The sequence below is a fragment of the Poecilia mexicana genome, unplaced genomic scaffold, assembly GCF_051168715.1.
Source record: "Poecilia mexicana isolate PSO_F unplaced genomic scaffold, ASM5116871v1 scaffold_3, whole genome shotgun sequence".
NCBI lineage: Eukaryota > Metazoa > Chordata > Actinopteri > Cyprinodontiformes > Poeciliidae > Poecilia > Poecilia mexicana.
The window spans coordinates 2375325-2398953 of NW_028263372.1; the positions used below are offsets into that span (position 1 = coordinate 2375325).

General features: G+C 38.6%; 1 protein-coding gene and 1 pseudogene across 3 annotated transcripts in view; both read left to right on the plus strand.

Annotated features, from left to right (window-relative positions):
* Positions 1-23629, plus strand: part of tmc3 (transmembrane channel like 3) — a 123810-nt gene that overhangs the window by 67588 nt on the left and 32593 nt on the right. For all 3 annotated transcript variants that reach the window (XM_088004041.1, XM_088004042.1, XM_088004043.1), the window contains exons 17-19: positions 9633-9743; positions 10838-10963; positions 11237-11315. In XM_088004041.1, coding sequence (XP_087860167.1) covers positions 9633-9743; positions 10838-10963; positions 11237-11315 — 316 coding nt within the window. The remainder of the gene's footprint in view (positions 1-9632; positions 9744-10837; positions 10964-11236; positions 11316-23629) is intronic.
* LOC148160093 (uncharacterized) lies at positions 15444-16846 on the plus strand (annotated as a pseudogene).

Genomic DNA, 23629 nt, shown 5'->3' on the forward strand with positions numbered 1-23629 from the left:
AAACTCCCTTTCATTATCAGTTATGAAATCAGGGATTTTGGGTGTGGGTACGCCATATATAGGGCGTGGTTGCAGACTAAAGTTGTGCGGAGCTGTGCTCTGATTTGCTGGGAACTGTGCCTGAAAGGTTGGGGAAATTTCAGTCAACATCGGGGCAAAGGGCAATACCTGTGGTGGCATTGCAGATGATGGCATGGTGTATATTGGGGTTGTCCATGAATTGCAGGAGACTGAGGTGGAGGATAGTTCATCATTGCTTGTGGCCTGGGATATGGGGCTGTTGGCAGGTAATGAAGGGCTGTGGTTGTTAACAGCTGCTGTTGGTGTCTGGAGCTGGTTTCATCTTTGCTACAATATAGCCTTGTTACATGGGTTTGAAGGGGAGTTGGCCTTATGGGCTGTTGTAAATTTGAGATTGGCATCAATTGACCAGTTGAGATGCTGGGATGAGAGGAGCTTGTGTGCTTTGGAGAGGTTGAACGTATTGGGATGAATGCAGAGTTTGCTCCCTCTCTTACGACTCCAGGATTGTAATTTCTCAGCTCAGCTTTTCTTTCTGGTGTGAAGTTCATATTTGTAGTTATGTCTCTTTCAGTGTATGCCTCCATGTGGTGAACCTGCCTTTCTGCGGGAGTTGAGGGCCATGGAGAGTGGACACAGGTGAGGGTGTTGAGTGAGGATTGTGCTCGTACTTGAGTGGGTGTGGCACCTTCAGTTTTGTGAGTCTCCTCATTCTCTTCTTCCTCCTGTAGGAATGATGTGATGTGTTCCAGTAGATCTTGGCGACGACGTTGTCGATGTTCATACTGACATAGTTTTTGAGTGATTTCAGCCATTTCCACCTTTTCTTCCTCCTCAGTCCTGGAAATGGATTCAACGAGTTGTCTGAGTGACGTGGTGCTCAGTAGGTCGCCAGGGGTAGAGCTACGTGAGGCTCTGCTTGGTCCAAGATGAAAGGTTCCATCCGCTTGTCCACTGCCTGCTGTGGCCGCTGCTCTCGTCTGCTCCTTGTGCTCTTTGTGGTCGAGGTGGGAGGACAGAGCAGGCCTAGGAGGGTTGTCGGCAAGGATGTACTCCTCTAGATGCTTGGGTGTACGGTGATGCCTTGTATGTAACTCTCGTACATCAGTATGAGGGTGGGTTGTTGTGTTTTCCTCTGATGACATTCTATCGCAGTCAATTATCTGGCTCGAAGGACCATTTGTTGAGGATTTGACCTCTGTTGCTGGATTTTCTAAACTGATCACTATAGGGCTTCGGTCAGAAAGCAGGCTGGTCATCAGGGTATTCAAATGGTTTACTGAAGAATTACTGAAGAACAGTGCAAATAAATTGAAGCAGTTTCTGAAAATACAATAATAATACAGATTCAAATTACCATTTAAAAATTAACATCAGTGAGCAAACAAACTTTAAATATCAGCATTAATTCCTTTCTAAAGCACTGTTTAAATTTGAATGATGCAGAACAACACCTGGAATCAGTCTATTTCCAACTGCCCAAATCTCAAGACCAACAGCCAAATACAAAGACAGTTTCAACACTAAATTCCAACCATTAAGAGCAAAACAGACATTCATAAACTATAGAACACACTTGTAACTAAATAAGTGCTGTCAGAAGTGACAACCAACATCCACCTATTCATGACACATGACTAACACCACAACTTACATCGTCAATGACTGTGGCACCAGTCTCAACAGTAAACAACAAACAGATCAACTGAACGTCAAGAAGAAGAAATAAACGGAACAAACCTCCTTCCAATAAAGGGAACCACTTCAAAATAAAAGCATAGACATGAGTCATTGAAGTACTTGAAGAATTAATAACAGCCTAGGTTATCAGTCAATCAATAAATCAAGTTTATTTTTATTGCACATTTCAACAGCAAGGCTGTTCAAAGTGCTTTACATAATAAAAACACAAAATTACAAAGTTATAAAGAAAACACCAAATTTGGTTTTCATAATATTATAAAAATATTACATGTTGATTAACTCCATCAATAAAAATCAAACACATCAAATGTTGATCAAGGTTTAATTTATTATGGCTCTAAAAGAACTCTGAACAGGTGAGTTTTAGTCTAGATTTAAGGGAACTCAGTGTTTTACAGTTTTCTGGAAGTTTGTTCCAGATTTGTGGTGCATAGAAGCTGAATGCTCAGGTCTGGAAGGTTGGTACAACAACAGCAGATCTTTAATGTATTGTGGTGCTAAGCAGTTCAGTGATTTATAAACTAACATCAGCATTTTAAAGTCTATTCTCTGAGCTACAGGGAGCCAGTGTAGGGACTGGTGTGATGTGCTCCAACTTCCTGGTTTTAGTGGGAACTCAAGCAGCAGCGTTCTAGATCAGCTGCAGCTGGAGGATTTTTTTTTTTTTTTTTTTTAGGCAGTCCTGTGAAGACACTATTGCAGTAATCAATACGACTAAAGATGGTCTGTCACAATAAAAAAATTTTGCTGAGCGATTAATTGTCTCAAAAATTATTGCAATAAATGATAACATTGTTTGAGGAGCTTTTTACATTGATTTAATGGTAATGACATAATAATCCAAGCAATATCATGCCAAAAGTACACGTTATTTTAAAAAAAACACACTAAACACCAGAACTGGTAAACAAAACTCAAATGAACTCTCAGTCTATGTAAACAAAAAATGCACTTGGATAAAAACTAACCATAACATGAAGAAAAGTGATGTATAACTTACAAGTAGGAGGCAAGGTGTAGCATGCACCTCCGCTTCATAAAAAGGACTGCTCCTCTTCTCAGTAAAAGGTCACATGAACCTCAATACCTCTTTTATTTGGACAAAAATATGTCTGGAGGTATTTTAAATCATTCCCCCAAAAATAAAATGAAGGAGCAACGTGAGCTACAGAAATGTGGTTTGTTGCCTGAGGGGAACGCCATGCCATAGAGGGTTTTAATTTGCAAAACGACATTATGTATCTGAAAAAAAAAAATTGTGTGGGCAAAAAAATCCTGCAAAGCACATATGTGCAACCTCAGTTAAAATTGGTCTTATAGGTGTCCCTGTGTCATCCTGAAGTGAGAGAAGTACCTGGTAAGGTATTGTTTATGTAATGTTTATGTAATTTTTTTGTATGTCAAATGTCAGCAATTTTGATTGAGGTAGCACATATGTGGTTTACAGAATTTTTTGCCAACATAATATGTTTTAATTTATTTTCAGATACATGATTTCCTTTAGTTTTATGGCAACAGATCCAATATCCGTCATTCCCTGACCTTTCAAAATAAAACTAAATTGCACAATAAAAATGCCTAAACAAATATCAATCGTCCTAACTAAATTTTATCAAATACAAACAAACCATCTTACAAATAACTTAAATATTTCCTATTTATGGCTCTAACATTTAGCCAATCAATTAACACAAAGTTTTACATTTTTAAAGCCACAGGAGAGAAACATGAATCAAACATAAACCGGAGGTCCGCTTTTATTTTGAAAAGCCTGCCTGGGTCCAATCAGAAACTGAAATTTTAAGTTAACTTCCGTTGCGATAGTACATGTAAGAGAGTTTGACCGTGAATGTGAGAGGGTTTGATAGTTTGACAGTATGTGTAAGAGAGTTTGTAGGTTTTGGCCTATGGGGCCTCTCATAGCAATCAGCACGGAGGTGAACCCCAAACAGAATAAAGAGAACTACTTTGGCGCAAGCCAGAGTGCAGCGGACATCGGAGATGACATGTGGAAACAACATTAATGTTTATTCAACATTTCGTGCAAAGAATATCCACAGAAATGACCAGGAGAGGAGTTAGAGCGAAATTCCTACCGCAGTATACCCGGTAACTTTTCAGCTGTTAATCGTTATGTGACATAAGTAGGTTATAATGATATTCATTTGGTCAGGACTTCACGCTGACACTAGCCACGTGCATTGCAGATAGATTGTAGTAAAACATTGATTAATGCCTGGTTTTAAAACGAGTTAACTGGACTTGTAGCCATTATTTTGTGCCCATTGTTGGACACCAAATGGAACCCGATATATGTAGGATTTCTGTTGGCTAGTGTGTGGTCTCAGGTTTTGAAAATGGGCCGACAATCAGCGGACAGTTCTAAGATCGTGTAGTGTGAGCTGGGAATTACTCTAAAGAAATGAGGAAGGGAGGGGTCAATAGAGAGCACTGGAGTTTAGCCATTTTTTCATCCAGTGTCATCAATAGAAAGAGAAAAAGGCGATAAATTTAAATGAGGTCGATAACTTTCATTTATGTGCGATTAATTGATTTATTGTTTATCACGACAGGCCTACTATGGATGAGTTTCTCGAGATCTTGTTGAGACATAAGTCCTCTAATCCTGGAGATGTTCTTCAGGTGATAGAAGGCCAACTAATAATAATAACATAATAAATGTGAAGTTGAGCTTTACGCCATCTCCGTTTGGCCCTGCAGCAGAGTTATCTAGCAGATTGAACTGTTTGTGCATTTCTCCATGAAGATTTCTTCCTACCAGACACAACCTTTACCTTAATGGGGGCAATGTAATCAATGATATCTGAAATTTTAGAATGAAAGCTGTATATACCAACTCAACTACATCATTACAGCTAAAGGGCGAGGAAGAAGAGTGGATTTAATTAAATGTTTCTGCTGTGTTGTCTGTGAAAGAACATTTTGTGATAGTAGGTTTTTGGCTAAGTGAGTCAATGTTGATGGTGTTTTCAAAAATAACAGCAAAGTGATCCGACAGGGCAACATCAGTTACACCAGGGGTGTCCAAAGTCGGTCCTGGAGTTCCGGCATCCTGCATGTTTTAGTTATCTCCATGGTTTTACACACCTGTATCAAATGATGGCTCATTAGAGGCCAAGGAGAACATTGACTTGTGTCAATGTTTTAGACATGACTAAAACAAATAAGAGTACATAAACTAAGAACATATAAAACAGTATTGCAAATAGTTGATAATAATACAATTTACCTAACAACTTGCTGAGGAGGTTGTTACAACCACTACGGAGAGAACTAGAACATGCAGGATGCCGGCCCTCCAGGAGCGACATTGGACACCCCAGAGTTACAGAGACATTGGAAACATTCACACCTTTACTTATAACCAGGTTCAGTGTGTGACCTCGATTGTGGGTTGCCTGATTATTATGTTGAATTAGACCAAAATTATCAAGAATTTCACATAGCGATTTTGCCCCTGTCTCGGGGTTGTCAATATGAATGTGGAAGTCACCAACAATTATTAAACAATCATAATCAATACATGAGAGATAAAAGTTCATTAAAATCAACAAAGAAGTGTTCTACATATGTTGGAGTTTTGTTTAATGTTAATGTCAAAGAGAGAAAGTATCACAGGAAGCTGGGAAGATGCACAGGGGAACACAAGAGAATGAAGGAAAGAGAACACAAGGGAGCTGGAAATCATTTTTACACTAAAGTAACACTAAGACCAAAAGAAAACATGATGAACTAGAGAGACCAAGACAGGAGGGGAAACTGAAAGAACCAAACAGAAACAAGGCTGATCTTAAAAATGATAAGAACTAAGGAACACAGAGCTAGAATAACTAGAAGGACTTAAACAAATAACCTAAAGAAAGGTGGCCATAGAGTCAGACATATGAAGAACTCAACCTGGGGTAATGAAATAACTAATCAATAAACATAACTAAACGTGATCGAGAGTATTTCAGGTCACCCCATCCTGCTGTTGGGACAGGGCCACGAAGAAAAATCTTCTGTTTTAGTTTTCCAATAGGGTTCAGAAGAATGGTAAAGTCTTTTTTCAGAATCTCTGATTGTTGTTTTGCCAGATCATTTGCTCCCACATACACAACTAGAGTTTCAATATTCGGCTGATCCGTGGTTAGCGAGAGTATTTTGTCTGTTTTATCAGACACGGTAGATCTGGGAAAGGACACGACTCTGGTTCTCTTGGCTTTGCAGAAATGGCTGATTCCACATACTGTCTCAGCTCCGACAATAAGTACTTTGGCATATTTGTGGTTTTCTTAGTGTTTGCTTTGGGGGGTGAATGTGCTTTGTACCTGTGGCTGATGTCTTAAGGTGAGGTTTTACTCACAGGTTTTTATTGAAGTGCAGCAAATCTGTTTTTCAGTGGGATTCCCACAGAGTCGGGGTGTGTTTTTGCTTGGGCTGGTCGTTTTGTCCTGCGAAACAGGGCCAGTGGAATGGTTTCTCCTCGTTTGTTGTCCTTCGGTGCAACAGGTGTTGAGATTGGACATGGGTTTCGACTCAAAGCTGGAGATGCTGATTTGTCCAGGCGAGGGGTTATCGCCATTGGTCCTTTCGTCAGATCCACAGTCTGTTCCGGTTTAGCTCCCAGAACATCCCAGGGTGGGCTGCGTGATGCAGGGCATGCAGTCTTCATTGTTTATAGCAATAGTCGTTTCATTCCCACAAAGATTGTTTAATGCAACGTTCACTTCCAGGTGCAGAATCAGCTTTTCTATTGTCTCAAATCTATGTGAGGTTTTGAGCTGATTTTTGTCTAGAGGCTCAAAATTGACAATGTAAAAGTAGTTGTAAAAATTTAAATGTAAGAGTAGTTACAAAAAATTATAAAAAGGCGACATTATAAAAGCTATACAATGATAAAAACTGGATATATGGAATAACTTTAGCAGTCAGAGCTGTCAGTAAGGACGAAAGAGCGAGATAAGCTGTTCCTCCTTCAGCTCCTAGTTTATGATTAAGCTGCTGCCTATGCTGCAGTTAAACTGATGCATTAAATTCAGCATGGGCTTTTCTTTGTCTCAGAAGTTCACTTGAACTACACTTGATAGGTTTGGCTCTGCGGTCTTCCAATTGATGTAACACCTTGAGCTCTTAATACAAACCCAGCTGAAAAGTCAGTGCCATTTTTTTCTGATGTTTTCTTATATTTTAATTTTACTCATTAATAGATTATTTCAACTGTTACCGAATAACTTTATTCAAAACAAATTCAAGTAAAAGTAAAAGTTCAGGTTTTGTAATCAACTTATAGGACAAATTAGATCAATTGTAGTTACAGCAATATGAGTAAATGTAATTCATTACTTTCTACCGTCTATGCTTTTTCCACATTGTAAAGTGCTTATACTTTCCGCGTTACCCATACAGGTAGCCTTTAGTACAGTAAAATATTTATATTTTTATTTGTTTTGGTTGACACAATGAGTCACTGACGATTTTCGTCATAGTACTGGCAGGAATTTAAAACTACTTTCATCCCTGCAGCTAAGACCCTCCTCTGATATTTTCAGATGGCAATAGTAGCAGTGGAGGAGGTGGATAGCTTGATGTTTTCACAGATTAGCTGTCTCATATTACACTGTCAATCTGAGGTCGCGTTAATGGAATATTTTCCATATTTGACCAGTTATTTTTTTGAACGACGGGAAGATTTAAAGCCCGTCGGTCATTTGACAGGTTATAATTCACATCCTTGTCTGGAGCTCATGGGGAGACATTATAGACTTTATGCAAAGAGTTCATCGCAGAGGCAACTAAAATCAATCAATAAAAAAATCCTTTCTGAATATCATCTCATGGTCTCTGAACTAAATGCGTCTTTCTGACCGGGAGCTCAGCGTGTTGAAGAGTTGTGGACCGGACGCTTTGGAGCGTCTGGTTAGGAAGCGCATTACAAACCTTTGGTTGAAATGGCGCGTTGAATTCAAGTCTCCATTAAAGGCCAGAGAAAACCAAAGAGAACGCAACACTGTGTTAATCCATTTATAGTGTAAACAGAGGAGCCGGCAGTTTATCTTGAGGAAATAAATAAAGGTGCAGAAGGTAATTAGATCCATGCGCATTGCGCCGCAAACCAATGTGGACGCGGGTCCGCCACTGTGAAGAATTAAACTTAACTCGCCCTGCAGGTTTAACAAATGGAGCTGAAGGGGTTCCCCTCCCTCGCCCAGAAGGAGAGCGGCGCTCAGAAGCGCGGCAGACGTAACATCTCCGTTTCGGGGAAGCAAAACCACCCAAAAGAATCCTCACAAAACCGCACGGACCGCGCACAGGGTAAAAAAAAAAGTTCAGTTGATCGCTTGGATCAGACAGATCCAACTGATCGATGAACTAGCGCAGATTTCTCTGTAGATGCGAACCAGGAGGAATTTGTGAGTGCTGGTAATTTAAGTGCAGTCATTTTATATCATTTATTATAAGTTATTGGGGCCACATTCACTGGTTTTTGTCAAGGAGAAAAAGTTAGATGCGTTCATGTGTGATGGGATCTGGATTCACGGTTCAACTAGGTGAATATTAACTAAACCGCATAAAAATGCGCTAAATAGCCGATTTTAATATGGTTATAATTTGACGGGTAAAAATAGAAGATGACCGATTATTTTTAATGCTGTCTGTCAAAATGATGGGGAACAAAAATGTCTAGCGCAGCCTTTGCTGTCAATGAGACAGTCTGAGATATGTAAAAAAGATCATTTTAAACCCCACATTTACAGACTGCTTTGTTCTTGCCGGCAGCGTCACGGGAAAGTGATGATAATTCTAGGGACCCTGACCAGCAGGGGGCCCTCCACAATTTAATAATTTAATTTTTGTTCATAGAAATAAAATTAAAAAATCGGGGCCCTGTCAATTACAAAATTAATCATATTGAATTTTCGAAGATTGTTTTTAGCAGTAAAAATTTAATGTTACCCCTCCCAGATCATAAAACACACATCCATATTTGCCCTTGAAACAACCAGTCAGTCGCAGGAGAGTTTTAGTGCTGTCAATCACAATCTCGTGTGGTGCTGCTCATCCTTCCTCCTCCTCGATTTGTGCCGTGCTGCAGCTAGCATAGCACAGAGCTGTGCAGATTCAAACTGTGAATGCTCAGTTTAGTTAGCATAGCTACCAATGACGGCAGATAAACAGTTTCTTGTAACGATAAGTTGTTTCTTCACCATTAGCACATTTAGCAGTGAGTGAATGAAGTTGATTGAGAGCACTAAGACCCTCCCACTAGTTCTGATTGGTTGTTTGGTTAGAACGGTGCATTACTTTAACCAGTAATAATAATTCAGGAAGGAAATGAAGGAGATTGATTGTTTTCACAGATTATCTGTCTCATAACAAACTGCAACAACATGGTGACAGCTTTAACAAACATGGAGAAAACATTTTTTATTAAAGTTATGTACTGCAGCTTGAATAAAATGCAACTACAGAGCATTTTTAGAAGTCTGGATTGCTTTATGTGTATTTTGCACGTTGCTTTTGACTGTTGCTCATGGGGAGAGACATTCCAGTATCTAAAACTAATAGAAAAAAATGTAAGCAACCTACTTGGATACTGGATGTGGACTGTTGGATGTTAAAATCATGAGCAGTAAATATTGTGCTAATTATCAGTACTGAACCAAAGAAAGCAAGGCAGATGCAAGCCTTTAAAATTGTGACGCTTTTTATGGGTCAAATAGACTCAAAAAATTGTAACAGCAGCTGAACCAGGGGCCCAATTTAATCTTTTGTCAGGGGGCCCACGATTCCTGGCGGCGCCCCATTAAAAATAACTAACCAACCCTCTTCAACATGTTTGCTTATAAAAATTTTATGAAATTTTTCTCAGTTTGCACTTTGCTAACTTTATTTTGCTTTTTCAGATCAAATAATTTCTACTTGGCTATGCTACTTTTCATGCTGTTCCTGTGTATGCTCCCCACCATCTTTGCCATTGTGCGATATAGACCATCGGAACACTGTGGACCATTCAGGTAAAATCAGAAGGCACATGTTTGCTAGATCATTAGCATCTGTTTGTACAAGCTGTACAAACAGATATTTGCTGTTGAAGGATATTATTGTCAAGGTCGAATGTTTAGTTTATTTTTTCCATTAAAAAACTTCATTTTGAAAATACCACACAGCATTGTTGTTATCAAAAGCTGTGAATGGTCGTGGAAGATGGCCACTCATACTGAGCCATGTCCTGCTGGAGGTTTCTTCCTGTTAAAGTTGCAGTATATACGTTTTAATTTAAAAGAAAAAGTTTTTTTTTTTTTTTTACACATTTCTTAAACCTGTCACCATGTTGACACCAGTAAGGTATGAGAACAGTAATCTGTGAAAAATATCAAGCTCCTCCATCCTCTGCCTGACCTACTATTGGGACCTTCAGAAATGCATTAATTCTGGTAAAAACAACTAATCAGAAGCTAGAGGAAGGTCTTAGCACTGCCACTCAGTCCTGTATATGTGCTGCTCAATTTGGTAATTGCATGGATACAACTTACTGTTCCAGAACTGTTGATCCACCGTCATTGGTGGCAATATTAACCAGATGATTCATGATGGGCTCTACTATTGAGGGGAAGGATGTGTAGCACATACCCAAGCCTGATTGACAATGTTAAGACCTTCCTATTGGCTCTGATTGGTTGTTTCTGACTGAGCTGTGTATCACTGCGGTCAGTACTGGGATCACTGAGAGAAGGCAGAGGAACTTGATTTTTTTCCCACAAATTATCTGTCTCATACTGTCATGACAAAGTTTTCTTAAAGAGGAGTTTTCCCTCTCTATGATACATGCATGCTCTGTATGAGGGATTGCTGTAAAGTCAGCAACACAATAGCAGTTTTCTGCTGTCGCTTCATGATTTTCCAGGAGGAGGAAATGTTGCTAGTCAATGACTAGATTCAATCAGTTTTCTTTGATAGAAACTTATTGTGAATTTGTGCTATGTAATAAATCTGAATTGAATGGAACAGTTGTAAAATATATAATTGACTTAACATCTGTTAGTCTTGCATGTTTTATAATTCCTCTGAAAGAGCTAATTTGGGTAAAAGTGTGAAATGTGTGTTTCAGTGGCCAGGAGAAGATTTATGACATCATCTCAGATACAGTGGCATCAGACTTCCCACTGTGGTTCAGTAAAGTGATGAGTTATGTCACCAGCCCTGTTGTGGTGCTGCCAGCAGTGCTACTGCTATTGTAAGATGCCTCACACACTAACATGACATTAAACAGTCTGCATGTGATAATAAAATCATGTCTCATATATGACACACACACACACACACACACACACACCCACACACACACACACACACACACACACACATGCATGTTTTTTCTTACCAGTGGAATCCTTCATTTCTGGGTGTGTGCTTGCGTGTGTTTCTTTATATATAAAAATACAGACATCGCTTGCTGCAACATTCTTTTTTCTAAAACACATTTGTATTTTTACCATTTGTGTTTCAGTATGCTGATATATTATCTTCAAGCCATTGCCAGATCCCTAAAATTTACCAACAACCAACTGAGGATTCAGCTCCAGACTGTAAGTTTTAAAATAGTCACCTTGACAGTTTGCAAAAAAATATTTTCTGCCTTGTATCAAATATCATCATAATGCATCTTGACAGTGAAAAACAGAATGTTTGGTAACGCTTTATTTGATGGGGTGTGCATAAGACTGACATGACAATGTCATAAACATGAAGGAGTCTTTATGAATGTCTGACTGTTGTCATGAAGTGTAATTCGGTAAATATTGACACTTTTAATGCAAAGTTGCTTTAAAAGTCCATTGAAAGTGCCAACTTTGCATTAAAGTGTCATTATTTACAAAATCATGTTCGTGTTACCGAATGTTTTTAAAATTCTCGTTAAGAAGATAATTTTGGGTAAGCAATGACCTTTCATTGTACCTTAATTATGCTTTAGTACCAAGCATGTAACAGTGGTTCTATTCTTTATTTTATTTTATTTTTCTGATTGATAAGTTATCCTGAGCTTCTTACTATAGACTTATTTAAAAGCATCGATGAAAAAATGCAAGAAATAAATGATTATTGTAGTTGTTTTGGAATATCTGGTCACGCTTAGAATATTCTTCTTTTCTATTTTGATAAATTGTTTATGACAATCATAACGGCAGTTGAAACCAAAGGTTTACATACACTAAATCAGGGCTGTCCAATGTGGGTCCTGGAGGCCCGGCATCCTGCATGTTCTAGTTCTCTCCCTGGTGGTAGAAACAACCTCTCCAGCTTGTCAATGTTCTTCTTAGGCCATCATTTGATCCAGGTGTGTAAAACCAGGGAGAGAACTAAAACATGCAGGATGTCGGGCCTCCAGGACCCACTTTGGGCCCCCCTGCGCTAAATAATGATGACTGGGGAAGAACAGCTGACAAGAGGGATGAGTTTACTATTTGAATTATAATACAAAGCTGAAGTTTGTTTCTGATTGAGCTTCCAATTCACCAGATAGCTAAAGGGCATGTTTATTTTAATTTATATTAATGTGTTAATTTAAAAAAAATGTAAAAGTGGAACTAACTGGCTTTGCAATCGGTATAGCTTCCTTCAACAAGGAAGTAGCCATCGCTGGTGTGCAATAATATCAATAATAATAATAATAAATAATAATAATTTTAATTTTGGTGCTGAAACCGTGGAATACCTTAGTGGAGGATGAAGCCACTACCAAGCAATCCAACAATAAACCTACTAGATATGCAGTTTGCAATTTTCTTGAAAAAAGTGACACAAAAAGTTATTTTTGATAAATGTTTAACAATTCTTCCCATATTTACATTGTTTTCATATGTCAACTAATATGAAACCATATTTATTGTAAATTTTTGAAATATTTTTTTACTATCAACCCTGTATTATGAAATCAATTAACTGTGTAGAATTTTTTTGTTTTGCACTGAGAGTATGATAATAGTCTTCCAGCCTATCAAGCTATCTAGCTATAAAATGCTACATCAAGTCTGATGAATCAGTTCAGTAGCAAATCCTGCCAGATACTGTGAAGTAGAGAGCTGTGACTAAAATGCAGCATCAGGTTCCCCACCACTAAAATGAGAAAAGGTGGACTTAACCAAAGATTTAAAGAAGTCATGCAGTGTGTAGAAGACAAAATGCTGCCCGTAAACATGGTTGACTCACAGTGGGGTGCCATTTGTAAAGTTACACAGTAAAAAATTAAGAGCAATAATTTGGTTTGTTTAACCTGTCATAATAAAGCATATTTTCACTGACATTTGCTATGGAGCACCATAGAAGCACCATAACACCATTTCTGCGTTATAATGAAAAATAATTGCAGAAATGTGTTTCTTGTTTTTCCTTTTCCTTAAACATGCGTTTTTGTCAAGAAATGTATATATTTTGTGTCGTCTTTTCCTTATACAACCTTTTGTTCCTCTGTCGTCTTTTTACTTTTCCTTTTGCAAGGAATGTTTAAATGCAAATGAGGGGCGTTGTCTTCAGGCTTCAGCCTATTGGTTCATTAGCATCACAGTTTACTTGGCTGCAACAAAGATGGCTTGCAGTTTATCAGTGAGCTTATTAACTTTTTTAGAAAATAATGCTGTAACACCTGACTTGATTATTTCTTTGTGTGGACGCTCAGACAGAACGTCTGTTTCAGTTAGTGGCTCCCATGGATTCAAAGGTTCACCACTGGGTTTTTCATAGTTTGGACGAAGCAGCCGCTGAAGTTAGTTTCTGGTTTAAGCTTTGGGAATCCTCCAGTGTGGAGGTAGACGATGATGAGGTTCAGGCTTTTCTGTCTGTCATAAGGGAATTGCAATATTCAGAGGGAACTCTATCGATTAATGAGTTGCTGTTTTTGTTGAGCTGAAAGAATGACAATGGCAAGGCTTGGAGAACTGCGTGGGAAGCCATCAGTCTGGCACGCTGACATCCACAGATGCACATTCATCACTTCTGCTGTCCAGCCACTGACACCGTTAAGGTGAGCAGTGTGCGAGTATATCTGTCATGCATTTTCAGGGTTTATTCCAACATTCAAAAGTATAAAATTACATCAACAACACAGACACTTCATACACATGAAGACAGACCTTCATTTACCTGAGACAAATAGGATAAGGAAAACAAATGCCAAGGCAAGAAAAAAGGCAAAATTGTCTTTGGAGAGTTGCAAAAGCAAATCTGATTCGTTCCTCTGGGGCCCTGTCATGTTATGTCATGTTAATTTTAACTAAATGGTATTCTACTAATTAAATTGCAATTATTGTTAGTATTGTGTTGTTAGTTTGTTTGTCCTTAAGTTTTAGTGTCTCTGAGGGAGATGACTTGAGATGTCTCCTCCGGTGCCTTTGTGCCAGAGTTAATTTATGACATGGTTCCTTCCTGATAACAGACATTCTTTTCTGCAGGACTAACTTAAAGCCCTCTCAAATGTTACCCAAAGGAATCTTGCTTAATCCTCTCTTTTCACATTTTGTAAGATTTAACTGTATTAAACACTAAGAATATTTATTTTCCTCAACAATATACACAAACTTTTGTCATAGTACCCCCAAGAATTTAAAACTACTTTCACCCCTGGCTCTACTGCTAGCAAACAATCGTACTGACTAAATAACATAAAAGTAAAGCAGTTCTCTAAAAGTCCAACAGATGGCAGCAATGCACCATGCAAAATAAAACACCCACAGTTTACAGGACAATGTCTATGATTTAGATGGTTTGGCAAGATGGGGCCGGTGCGATATGGGTGTGTGTCACATACTGGCACAGATAATTGAATAAAGTGCGAAATCTACATTTATAAAACTGGTGATGGAAAGGTGATAGTGGAGGATGGGTTCCTGAGCTTCATCGTTACAAAAATGAGAACTTTGTCTCAGGAGGAAATTGTTTTATTAGCCTCAACCAATTTCTCCTCTGAGTGGATTGAGGAGTCAAAGTGGCAATTGTTTGAGTTATGCACAACCTCGATTCATTGCATCAAACACAAAGGCCCTCAAAAGGATGTTAACAACATAAAGGACCGTCTCAGGGTGCTTAACAAGTGTGCCGAAACATTCCAAGATTTGTTTCACACTATCTGGATGTACTTCCACCAGTTGGTTTTGGAGAAGGGGAGCCTGGAGGTGTCTCGCCTAAGGAAGACCTTGGAAACTTAGGCCACTGTGAATGAGAACCTGGAAGTGGTAGAGACAGCTCTGGATCACCAGATGACTACAGTCAAGAAGTGTGACTTGCCTGGTCAAACGCACTGGACCGGTATAGTATGAGCACATTGTGAAGAAGCGTCACAGGAGCTGAGGACATTTGCTCACCACTCGCAAGTCCAGCTGTTGGAGGACCTGCCTAAATCCCCGCCCTGGACCAATGTGGTAAAGAAACGGATAGGAAAGCCTTGGAAAGATCAAAACAAAACTGTAAAGCCCAGGAACGGAGAGTGTGCATCACAGAGACAGTGCAAGAAGATGGCAATAACTGGCACCAGCGCGGACAGCATCCCAGTGGTCCAAACTATGATGGTGAGTGTTTTTGCAACACGATTTGCACCTAATCTCAACACTTAAACCTTACGCTCTTATCTGGCTGATAAACTGGGGAAGCTGGTCACATTTCACAAAATCGATTCCACTCAGAAAAGGTTCAGCTTGTTCCATGTCACTGCTGAATGTGAAAACATGATGGACATGTATAAGCCACAACTGTGGCCAGCTGGCATTTTTGTTTGTCGTTTCTACGAGGCCCATAGGTCCAGAGAATCCAAAGATGGGTGTACTGGTGAGCATTAGCAGCATTCGGTGCCTACTGTGTCTGACGCTTGGCTGGAGCTGTTGAACTCGAGTCAATATTATTAAATGAGTATTACTATTGTCTCTTACAATGCAATGGGACTAAAGAATCGGACAACTTACACCGTTTAACTGTAAATACTCTCTTGGCCAACTGTGATGTATTGTGTGTTCAAGAGACTTTTCTACCGAAGCAAGACTTGGAAGGAATTAATTTCCTGCATAAAGACTTTTACAGTGTGGGCGAATTTACCACTGATTTGAGTGATGGAATAGTTTATGGTAGAATACCTGGTGGTGTTGCTATTTTATGGTATAAAAAGTATGATCAGCTGGTTAAGGTGGTCAGATTAAACGCTGACTGGGCCATTGAAATTGAGTTTAGTGATGGTGATCAGAAGGTCATCATTCTCAGTATCTACACACCTAATGAATGTCACAGGAATGAAGATGGATATCTTCATAGGTTATCTTATGTTATGACTGTCATACAGGAAAATGCTCCCACTTGTTTTTTAATTATGGGCGACATGAATGCAGATATTTCTGATAAAAGTTCAAAATTTGCTAATCACTTGATGCAATTCTGCCTTGATAATAGTCTGGTTCTATCTAGTAAGGTGTTTCTACCCGAGGACAGCTTCACATCTGTTAGTGAAGCATGGGGTACAACCTCATGGCTAGATCGCTGTATTAGTACAGCTGATATTCACCAGTCCATAGAATCAGTGAGGATTAATTATGAGCTCTCTACTTCTAATCATATCCCTCTTTCTATATCTGTACATATTGGTAATTACCTGCTGTTCAGTCTGCTTACAATAGTCTGAGTGTTGGAAAACTAGATTGGTCTAATTTGACTGTGAAGGACATTGATGTATACTTAGCTCACTCTGACACTTTGCTGAGTAACATTGAGCTGCCAAAGGATGCTGCATCATGCTGCGATATTAACTGTAAAGACCCACTGCATGGTGCAGAGTTGTGCAACTTGTTTGAAAGTATTGTGAAGTCTCTTCATGCCTCCAGTAGGGCATTGTGTAAGACACAAAGCAAAACCAGGATGGAATGAGGATGTAAAGGAGCTTCATGCTGAGGCCAGAGGTGCGGCATATTTTCCAACAAGCCAACAGCGAGGTGGCTGTGTGTTTGGGACATCCCACTCATGTAAACGGTGGGGGTGGACCCCTCCACTCCTTGTAGTAAGTTGTAGATGTTTTTGTGTCAATATATCACTCACACACAGTCAGTGAGAATTATTATGAACAAGTAAAAAAAATGCACAGAAAGGAATCAGCACCGACTATCCTCTACAGTGCTTAATTTAAATGTGATAACCCCCGCTCAGTAATAAAATACTCTGACCCAGAGCGCTGATGAGGAGGAGAGGAGGGGAAGGGGTGAGGCAATACATCTGACATTGATTCAATATTGATCAGATGTTGATCAGACATCAGCATTTCAGTCATTAGATTTCAACCACAAAACAACATTGATTCAATGACACAGTTTCAACACTGGTTACTTGGCTAGAGGTGGATGGTTGTTTGATGGTTGATCCACCGTCATTTGTCGTCTTCAACCAAAAATCAACCATTAATCAGACTTCGGCATTTCAGACATCAGATTTCAACCACAAAACAACGTTGATTCAATGTCACAGTTTCAACGGTTTGATTGGATGGTTGTTTGATGGTTGATCCACCGTCATTTGTCGACTTCAACCAAAAATCAACGATTCTAACTATTTTTCAACGTTGATTTAACATCATGTGCTATCTGGGAGCTTTGTTCAACCTTATTAGAATCTGATCAGATGGACAAAAATCAAGCTAATTTAATTACATAAAACCAAAATATAAAGATTGCTCTTACATGTCAATGGTGTAAGAACATCATTTTTATTAAATGTGCCATCAGCGCTATTGACACATATGTTCCCTACTAAAAGGTGAAAGTCTCTGGACATCCTGAAGTTGTGAACCCACTGGAAGTCCATGAAGCTGGACACTGAGACAGAGTACTGCAGGAACAACACACAGGATGGTCTGCTGTGCCAGTTTACCAACATCTGAAAACATATGCAATATAAATATTAATGTGCGATTCAAATATGCCTTACACCTGACAAAAACAAAACAAATAACAACACCCTGACTGAAATCGGTACCTTTATTTGGTGTATTACAAGTTTCATAGTACAGTTATATTTAATAAATTAGAATGGGTTCTGAAGAGTTGAATGTTTTGAAAATAACATTTAAGCAGGTATTAAACATTTTTTGCTACTGATATAATATTCTAATGCTGTTTTCATTAGCTGTAACCAAAAAAAGTCATAATACTAATAAAAGCTTTGAAACATTATTCTGTGTAATTAATCATTGGTTTGTGACCTGAAACATATTGACTTTTCATTAATATTCTAACTGATTAAATGTAAGTGTAGTTGGAAAACAAACATCAGCGTTAGCTTACTGTGCAACATTTGGGCAGCTGGAGGACTATCAAAGCTTCAATCGAAAGCCAATTTCACAGCCCGCTTCGTCCAAACTATGAAAAGTCAGACGGTGAACCTCAGAGTCCATGAGAGCCACTAACTGAAACATGTTCTGAGTGTCCACACCAAAAATAACCAAATCAGGAGTCAAGCTCACATATAAACTGCTAGCAGAAAAGTAAACTGTGATGCTAACCAACCAATAGGCAGAAGCTGAAGCTTGAAGACAACATCCCTCATTTGCATTTAAACAAATGAGGCGCATTTATTTAAATGTGCCTCATTTACTTTTCCTTTTTGCACAAGGAAAAGTGAAAAGTGGAGACAAGACAAAAGAACCTACACTTGGATAAGGAAAAAACAAAACAAAATAGATACATTTCTTGATGAAAATGGATGTTCAACCCTCTGAATCATGAGTGGGTCCTTTTAGACCTCAAAAACATGTTATTGATGTCGTGCAATTCAATTTTTTTATTTACCTTTTACACGTTTTAAGATATGGCATGTTTTATATCACTACCCCATTCTTCCATAAGTGGGTCCAAAATGACCCACATTCATTTCCTGAGGCGTTTAATGGGAACCTTAGTTTCTTACCAACTGTGACTGTCAAGAACACATTGTTTGTGAACCAAACACACCAAGTGTCACCCTTGAATAATAATATTTTACAAAGCAAGAACTCTTATATATAAGTATTATCTTTTTTTTTTTTTTTACCTCCCAAATGCGTGTGTGTCAGTCAGGGGTGAAAGTAGTTTTAAATTCTTGGGGGTATTATGACACAAAAGTATGTAAGTATATATACTGATATATATATATATATATATATATATATATATATATATATATATATATATATATATATATATATATATAAATGCATAAATAAATGAGCTGAAAAAGAATAGAGTGCTTTCTCTGTCCCACCACAAGTGGAGCTGGAGATCAACAGGCGGATTGGCACAATTTCTGCAGTGAACAGACACACAATGGATGTTGACATTGTTCCATCATTGCTGTTGTCATTTCATTTTAAAAATATTCTACAAATTGTTCTTAAAATGTTTAAAAAAGTGAAAAATGAAATATGTCAAACATGAAATAAGTCTTGTGTCAAATAAAACACAGCAGAAAGTATTATACAAAACAGTATTTTGAATCAAAATAAATGTAGCATAAAAACACATTGATTCTAACACAGGTCCAAAACAACTCACTCATGGAAGACTGTATAGTCAATAACTCATGCATCAGAGGGGAAACATACATGCATTTCTTGATTGAAAACATGTGTAAGGAAAAACAAAAGACATATTTCTGCTTTTATTTTTAGTTATGTCAGTCTTGGTCCTCCATTATTTTCACCATATTGTTCCTACATTCATAAATGTCTGCATTCCAACCTAAATATTTAATTAGTTTATCTTAATATTTATCTTTCAACTTAAATGAGCTAACTTAGTTGGGAAAATAAATGTTTAATTTGGAGCTAAATATTTAGTCTACAACTACATATCCATCTTTTTCTAACACCTTGTCCTCAATGGGGTCAGGAGGTGCTGGTGCCTATCTCCAGCTAATGTTCCAGGTGAGAGGTGGGGTCACCCTGGACAGGTTGCCAGTCTGTCATAAGGCGACACAGAGACAGACATGACACACAACCATGCACACACAGACTCACACCTAGGGAGAATTTAGAGAGACCAGTTAACCTGACAGTCATTTTTGGACTGTGGGAGGAAACCAGAGTACCCAGAGAAAACCCACACATGCACAGGGGAGAACATGCAAACTCCATGCAGAAAGACCCCAGGCCAGGAATTGAACCCAGAACCTTCTTGCGTAAATGATGATGGTGCACCATTAAAAACCACTGCTGATTAGGTAAAACTGTGTACTTAAGTTTTTTTGTATAAGGGACATTGTTTTTATAAGAAAATAATTTGAATGCAGTCCTGCTGTGCACACAACCAAGCACAGATCAAGACTTCCTGCAGTTTGCTTATTGCTGTGGAGTTGAAGACGCCATCATACATCAGCTTCAACAATCCCACTGTCATCTGGACAAAGCAGGCAGCACTGAGGACCATGTTCTTTGGTTTCTCAGTGCATTTAACACAATTCAGCTTGATTTGCTCAACAATTGCATTTATCTATGATAGGGGGCCAGTGTCATGCAACTTTTACATGTCTCTACTTCAACACACCTGAGTCAAATAATGAGGTCATTAGCAGGACTCTGGAGAACCTGACTGCGTTTAGGAGGTGAATCAGCTGTTTGGTTCAAGTGTGTTGGACCAGGGAGACGACTAAGAGTTGCAGGACACCGGCCCTCCAGGACCAGGATTGCCAGGATCTATGGCCAATTCACAAACATAAAATCAAGAAAATTATGGACAACCCTGACCATCTTCATAAGACTGTCTTGCAAAACAGTGTCTTCAGTCAGAGACTTCTTCATATTCACTGTAATACAGACTGCTACAAGAGATATTTCCTGCCAACAGCAATGATTATCTACAACAGGGGTGTCAAACTCCAATCCTCTGCTGTCCTGCAGTTTTAGAAGTGCCACAGCTACAAAACACTGGAATGAAATGGCTTACTTACCTCTTTCTTGTGTAAATCAGTTCTCCAGCACCTTCATAATGACCTAATTATTCTGTTCAGGTGTGGTGCAGCAGAGGGACATCTAAAAGTTGCAGGACAGTGGCCCTCCAGGACTGGAGTTTGACACCCCTGATCTACAACAATGTTGCTCAAGTCCACTTCTCGAAAGTCCTGCAACTTTTAGATGGATCTTTATTCCAACAGACCAGCATCATTTCTGAACAGACTTGCTAATGAGCCGTAGTGATGACCAAATGAAACCTTGTGAAGCAATGAAGTGTCCCAGTCCATTGCTTTACCCAAAGGTTCATTCATTACTTGGTGGTTCATTCATTTGTCACTAGTGACATCTGCTGTTGAAAGTGTGGCAGCCTTGTCACTCAGATAGACATACTTAAAACATTAGTAAATGCAATACTGTCACAATGTTTTTGTCAAACTCATGTTTAGTAACAGGAGAATCAATTAAATCCTATTTAACTAATCTTTTTTATTTATTAAAATTATTAACTAAATAAAATATACATCCTGGTATATGTTGACTGTCAGTGGCTGTTTTCTTTTGTCATCGACTGATTTCACAATAGACATTTGTTTTAATGTGTTCGGAGTGCAGAGCTTGTTGGGGCAGACAGTATTCTTTGAGTTTTGATTTGCCTCCTGAAAAACTAAAATTCTTCAAAAATTATTTTTCTTAGATTTCTATTGGCTCTCTGAACTGATCCCTTATATTTTTACTCATCAGGCCAGAATTTTACTCTTCCAACAGCTTTAAGTCTGTTTCTGCTGTGCAAGACTGATGTATCTTAGCAGAATAACAAAATAGTGGAAATTTCAAGAAGGTGAGAATTTCGGAGGTGGAGGGGTTAATTATTTTTATTTAAGAATCTTGTGAGTGACTATTTCAAAATATTCCGAGATGTCAGATTTTTTTCCCTCTTGCTGACTCCATTTCAATCAAGTTTATTTGTGTAGCACATTTCAGGAACAATGCAGTTTCAAAGTGCTTTACATAAAAAAAACACAAATATAAAGTCATAAAATATACCATAATAAACAATTGAGAAAACAGGTAATAAACATTACATTTTGATGAGTGCCGTCATCAAAATCATTAATACACATGAACTATGTTGGTCAAGGTTCCTTTTATTTCAGCCACTGCTGAGAACAAATATTCCTCTGATGCGCGATCAAATACAGCAGGGGTCCCCAAACTTTTTCCTGCGAGGGCCACATAGCTGTTCCTTTCTCTGGTCGGGGGCCGGTCTTAGATTGTGGAGAAAGAAACCTTAGACAATTCTTGTCGACGGGGGGGGGGGGGCGGCGGCGGCGACGACGACAACACATTCGCGCTTTTAGATAGATTTTTACCCAGAATGCAAGTGTAAAAAACCGTGAGTGAAACGGTGACTGGGACTGACGAGTATATATTCCATTGAGGGTAAGCTAGTTTCACATCTGCTCAAGAGCCCCCCTGGTGGTTGAAGAAAAATCCACATATAAACCGGAAAATACAATATATGAATAAAACACTGAATGCTCTCTGATATGAGGAGGCAGGCCGGATCCGGCATTGTTCAGGGGGCCGGACCAAATGACGTGGCGGGCCGTAGTTTGGGGACCCCTGAAATACAGTAATAACCCATGAAGCGGCACGGCTTATCATGCTTTTATTTTGAAAACCAACACGCAAAATGAAGCAGTCACGTGACCCATGGAATGCGAGGCACCGTTTGTTGTCAGTCACGTGGTTTTCAGCAAGATGACACAAGCATAGACATAATATAAGGATAGACCCTCATGGACCGCTCTCGCCTATTGTTGCTGGCGAGATTTAGGGCGGCCATCTTGGAGCGGTCCACCACTCCACTCAGCCTTATGTGTTTAGCAGCACAATGACGTATCAGCGCATTTAATCGATCATAACACACTTTTTTGTTACTGTAAACCATATTCAAACATCTATCAAAGCTACATTTATAAACAATTGTATTTTTAAGTATGTTTTTAACACATAGTTCAGCATATTTAAATATGCTTAGTGGCTATAACAATAGAATAGGAATGGAATATTCTGATATCGATGTATGAAGAGCATATTACAAAGCACACAACCGTTCATAATTTATTTAATAAATCATTTAGTAATATCAATACATATTTATATAACTATACAAACACTAATAAATAATGATTAAAACTGAATAATATATATTGGATACATGTTATATATATATATATATATATATATATATATATATATATATATATATATATATATATAGTATATATGTTTTTCAGCCGACGAGTCCAAAATCCGATGTGAGATTCATCCGTGCTGCAGTGAATCCGTCTCTCTTTATAGATTTCTCCCTCTTCTTCCTCATATCGTGTCTTTAGGAAACTTTCAAAACAAAAACTGAAGATTTAGGATGTATCTTACTTTTGACAGAGTGAAAGAATATAAATAATAGTCTTTACCACCTGTGTAAACTTTGCTGGTGAATGTTATAACACATAATATAAGTTTTATAACATGTGTTATATTGTTTCATTTCTAATATAGGCCCTTGTGTCAGATAATCTAAGTCAATGTTAGAGAATAATTAATTTTTTTAGATTTACAGAATCTCAGTTAGCCTTCATAGCGGGGCTGAACCCGTATTACACCAAGCACTGTAGCTAATATTAGCTGGTATCTCGCCGGTGGACATAAATACAGTAAAGTAATATTCTAATCACAATATATACACAATAATATGTCCATCTTACTTGTGAAATGTTGTCTGTGGAGCCCTCACATCAATAATCCGACCAGAACAACAATATCCCTCAGTGCTGAGGCATCTTCTGCTGTTTTGATTGAGCAAAGTAGGAGGGCATACCGCTCCAAGATGGCCGCCGTATTTCCTGCGCCGGAGCGGCCAATGCGGGGTCTACTCTTATGTTATGTCTA